The sequence below is a fragment of the Cebus imitator genome, unplaced genomic scaffold, assembly GCF_001604975.1.
Source record: "Cebus imitator isolate Cc_AM_T3 unplaced genomic scaffold, Cebus_imitator-1.0 Scaffold387, whole genome shotgun sequence".
NCBI lineage: Eukaryota > Metazoa > Chordata > Mammalia > Primates > Cebidae > Cebus > Cebus imitator.
The window spans coordinates 523,670-529,143 of record NW_016107702.1 but is presented as its reverse complement, the minus strand read 5'-3'; the positions used below and the strand labels follow the sequence as shown (position 1 = coordinate 529,143).

The following is a 5,474-nucleotide window of genomic DNA, read 5'->3' as shown; positions in this document are numbered from 1 at the left end:
TTTTTTGAGATGGAATCTCACTCTGTCGCCGGGGGAAGGGGTGCAGTGGCAGATCTCGGCTCACTGCAACCTCTGCCTCCTGGGTTCAAGTGATTCTCTGGCCTCAGCCTTCTGAGTAGCTGGGACTACAGGCACGTGCCACCATACCCAGCTAGTTTTTTTGTGTTTTTAGTAGAGACGGGGTTTCACCATGTAGGCCAGGATGGTCTCAAACTCCTGACCTTGTGATTCTCCCACCTTGGCCTCCCAAAGTGCTGGGATTACAGGCTTGAGCCACTGTGCCTGGCCCTTGCTTGCTTTTTAAATTTTAATATTTACCTCTTTGATAGAGAAAAACAATGATACTTCACTGCTGTTTAAATTTGCATTTATTTCATTTATGAGAGTAAACATTGTTTAATGGCTATTATTGATTCATGACCAATCTTCAGGCACCGTGAACAGAAAGAGTCTTAACAAGAACAATATAGACAGCAGCCTGTGGTTCTTTAGACCTCTACAGGCAGTGCTAGCATAATTAAGTAGTATCCCCTCTATAGTTCCACAAAAGTTATTAATTCCAAAATTCTTTTTTTCTTCATACAAGTATAACATTTCAAAATTCCATTGGAGCAAAAGGAATTGTACTTGAAAATTAAATTTTAGTCTTCTAAAATGAAAGCAACAATGCTGTTTCTCCAACCAGTAAGCACTGAGTAGATGAAAGTTACTTCAGTTTTCAAAGAATAGTAATTATAAATACATAGTGACTGGCGCCAGCTGCCACCATCCAAGAGAAGGGCGGATGTGATTCCTTCCAGGAAGTCTCCACAGCAAGGAGAAACTTTCTGGTGCACAGCGAAGCAAACAGGAAAGATTTTAGCTCTACGCCTTATGAACAGCGTGACCTTGGGCAAGTTATTTAGCCTCTGTAAGCTACAGTTACCTCATCTGCTAAACAGAATGATGATATCTTTCCAAAAGTCATTGTGAAGAATAAAATTCAGTGAAATAACATTAGTAAAGTACACAGCACATCACGCATGTTTCAATACACAGTAGCTAATGGAAGTACTCTACCTCCTTCTACTACCACACCCTGCCTAGAATCTCCCATGGCCTGACCATGACACATTAACTGACTTTTGCATTTTCTCCTTATACCTCTTTTTTCTCTTTCTTTTCCTGGGTCTCTCGCCCTCTACCTTCTGTATCTTATTCCTCCACCCTCAGACGAAACTGACCCTGGTAGACAAAAAAATTCATTCCCTGTCATTTGTCATTCTACACAGATATTTTTAAAATTCCTGATTCTTCACTTAAAATCAATGACTGTAACATTCAGTATTTGAATAACAAATTTACAAAACAAAAAGTAGGCACCTAAAAATATACAGATAACCACCACCAATAAACTGCTTTGGGCATTGCAAATAATTCTCACTTTCATGTGACAAAGATCTATTGTAGAAAAAAAAGTTTCTCCATTTAGAACTAAGTGGAGGACACACATCAAAGCACCATCTTCAACCTCAGCCTTTCACTGCGGTCACAACTCATAACTTCTCTGCAAAGAATAAGAATTATCACTCACCACTGAGGATCCATCTTGGCTGCTTCTGCTGTGACCTAATATCTGGAAATGACCCCACTCGTCCGTGTATCTGTGCTAGTCCCTTATAGCAGCAGAGAGGCAAAGATTTCACCCTGTGCAAGCCTTCCTCGGCAATGACTGTATACCTATCCAGCTAACTTTCTTTAATAGAAGCTGTTCCTCTTTTCTCTACAGATTTTGACCACACTTGAGGAATAAATTTAACTCTTTCCTTGCAGTTTCAATTCATTGATGTAGGTCTAAATGTATTACAAAATATATAATTCAGTGGCTTGAGCTCCAGACATAACATTAAGATGAGCCTGATTAAAAAACTCTCCCCTCTTGAAATTCCCTCAGAAACCTACAAAATAAAATAATTACAAAGAGAAAACAAACCTCTGCATCTACAAAATAGAATAAAGGGACATTCTACAGATTTTTGGTAAGATGATAAAAAGTAATTTATTATGGATGTGGATTGGGAGTGAGTAGTTACCCACCCCTTCCAATTTCCACAACTAAGGTGTAGAAGTTTCACCGAGCTGAGGTGGGGGTGGGGGGGCGGGGAGACGTTCTCCTGTGAGGACTGCATAACCAAGGAGGGCAAACAGAAACTACTGCTTTTATTATTTTATTCCTTTGCTAGCCAAGGATTAAATTGATGAAAGAGACTATTCTGAAACAGAAGTCTGAAAAAAAGACGGCTTTATAAAATTAATAGATGTCCCTAAGAGACATAGAATTAATGAAGCAGAAACTATACTAGAAGATATTTCCTTGTATGAACTAAAATGGGCATCATCTAGAAACTCAAACTGTTTTGTATATCAAAGCAAAATTTATGGAAATTGACTCTCATCCAGGTAAATCATTTGAACATTTTAAATTCCAAAGACAAAGCTAAAAACAAAATGAAAACATAGGATGACTAGAGAGAAACAAAAACCAACTTGGCATCTTATTCAACCCTAAGTGGCAAAAAACCCAAACCAAACCAAACCAAAACAAAACAAAACAAAAAAACCAGAAAAATATCTGGAGAATTTTGAGTGAGCATTATCTACCTAGACGAGATATCAATTAAGTATCAAGTCAATAGAAATATGTCATCAAGCAGGTAAGAAAACAATAACTGCAACAGAAATACCACCACCAAGACAGCCTTCCTAACTAAATTATTTAAGGATATATTCCAGAAAAATAAGAAATGAATTAAAATACAAAGACTTAAAATGGAGAAGCCATGACTGAAAACACCAGTGCTGAGCTTTAAGCAAGTTAAACATGTAGAAATAAGACTAAATAATTGTAAATTAGTTTAGATCAATATGCTAAATAGGAGAAGCTTATTAGAAGTATATTACATATATTATTTTAAGGAAGTTTAAAAATAACAGATGACATCACTGCTAACTAGAGCAAGGAAGCAAAATCAACACATTATTAATCTTCAGATAAGAAGCTAGAACGATTATTATTTTACCAACTTTGATAATTTCATGTGCATTTGAGAATTTTAAAAAATGAGGATAGCAATAATAAAAAATAAATAATCTATATTCAAAATTATTGGAGAGCAGGAGTGCAAATAAAATAGTATTTATAACTACATGACACATCAAAAATAAGGTAAGATTAAAAAATCCATGTAAACCTCATTTGTTATAAATATTAAATATTAAAGGTATGGAATGTCATTTTTCAGTTTCTTGGTATATACGTACACACTCAAATTTCAGTTTCTTGGTATCAATGTATACACTCAAATTTTTATTTAAGATAGTATAAACATTTTCTCCTGTTATCATAAACTTTTAGTGGTCATTAAATAGTATGTTAATAGTACATCAAGTATACACTGTAAAAGCTGGCTGCAATGGCACACACCTGTAATCCTGGCTACTCAGGAGGCTAAGGTGGGAAGACTGCTTGAGCCCAGGAGTTTGAGACCATCCTGGGCAACATAATGAGACCTTGTCTCACACACACACAAAAGGTATACATTGTAGTAGAATTATCTTCCTAATATCAGATAATTTTAGCTTTTAATATTTTTATATTATAATTTTCTAATTAATATATTTAGTATTTATATTTAGGAGTTTTTAGTATTTATTAGCTATCCATTACTGTATAACAAATTATCTCAAAACTCCTTTGCTCAAAACAATAAATGTTTAGGGATTAATATCCAGAATATACTATTTAAAAAAAAAAAACTCCTACAACTTTGCAGAAGAAACAACAAACGTTAAAAAGTAGGCAAAGGAGTTGAACAGATATTTCTTCAAAGAAGATATACAAATGGCCAATACTCACATGAAAAGATGCTCAAAACCACTAGTCCTTAGGGAAATGCAAATCAAAACCACAGTTAAACGTCAGCAAGATGGCAGAATAAGAAACCCCAGCCTCTGCTCCCTCCCACAGAGACACTGATTTAACAATACACAGGCCAATTCCTTTTGTGAGAAATTGAGAAGCTGGCTAAGAGGCTCCATCACACTAGGTGAGCAAAAAACTAGCTGCACTGAAGCCAGTAGGAAAATTCATGGCATACCCTCACTGTAGTCTGTCCTCTTGGCACAGTGCCACATTGTTAGGAGAAAATTCCCAGTTATTGGTTTCTCCCTGAAGAAGAAATGAGAAGACTAGACCATACATTCAAAGTTCTGAGTTTTTGGCCAGGCCCAGTGGCTCAAGCCTGTAAACCCAGTACTTTGGGAGGTTGAGGTGGGTGGATCACTTGAGGTCCGGAGTTTAAGACCAGCCTGGCCAACATGGTAAAACCCAACCTCTACTAAAAATATAAAAATTAGCCGGGCATGCTGTCACATGCCTGTAATCCCAGCTACTTGGGAGGCTGAAACAGGAGAGTTGCTTGAACCCGGGAGGCGGAGGTTACAGTGAGCCGAGATCACACCATTGCACTCCAGCTGGGGCGAAAAAGCGAGACTCCATCTCAAAAAAAAAAAAAAAAAAAAGTTTTGACTTTTTGGGGGCGCTGCCTGAGGGACTAGCCTCTGTCTCACCTGTCTTAGAAAGCTAATGGGACCCACCATACTCTAGATGCCTGTGGGACACTGAGAACAAAAAAACACTGGGTGATATACAGCTAGTGCTTGACTTACGACCACGATTGGTTCCGACAGACTGGTCACAACACGATTTGGTTGTAAGTTGAGTAGGCTATATGCACGCGGAGATGGTAGTGTTGCCGGAAGCTGGTCCGCACTGTCCTACGCCCAGCTGGGCAACGTTTGCGCTGCCAGACGCGGAGCAGTTGTGGCTAGTGATTGTGGTCATAAAGTCGAATGGTCGTAAGTTGCATAGGTCGTAAGTCGCATAGGTCGTAAGCCGATCAATACCTGTATTGCTGTCCTAGAGGGTTCTTGCTACAGCAGATACAGACTGATACGGTTCAGTGGCCTGTCCCTAGGGGGGATGGAGAAGAGTAAAGCATGCAACCAGTATTCCAGCTTTTGAGGGAAATGGGGAGATGTCCATAGGACTGGTTTATTTCTTGCCTGTCTTGAATCATTGGCATACTGTAGATGCCTGAGGCCCCATGAAAAGAAACCAAAGAGCTGAACAGCATGATGCTATTTCAAGGACCTGCGGTGCAGCAGAGGCCAGTGCAGCTCAGTGCCCTCTTCTTCAGGAGGGCAAGAGAAGAATAAAACATGTGTCCAGAATTCTCGCTTTTCAGGGGGCTGCCAAAGGGACTGGTTTCTGTGTAGCTCAACTTAAGGCAGAGAAGGTCTAATGTACTCTAGAAGACTAGGGGCTGCCAAGAACAAAAAAAGAGCTGGACAGTGTGCTGCTACTTCGGCGGACACATACTATAGAAGATAAACAACAGAGGGAGCAAGAGATTATGAGCTTGCAAAAAAGAGAA

The 5,474-nt window shown here is 38.8% G+C and overlaps 1 protein-coding gene across 1 annotated transcript in view; it reads right to left on the bottom strand.

Annotated features, from left to right (window-relative positions):
• The window catches only part of CD86 (CD86 molecule), a 66,516-nt gene extending 64,067 nt beyond the window's left edge, over positions 1-2,449 (bottom strand). The window contains exon 1 of the mRNA XM_017508167.2: positions 1,574-2,449. Coding sequence (XP_017363656.1) covers positions 1,574-1,587 — 14 coding nt within the window. The 5' untranslated portion in view covers positions 1,588-2,449. The remainder of the gene's footprint in view (positions 1-1,573) is intronic.
• Positions 2,450-5,474: the final 3,025 nt, after the last annotated feature.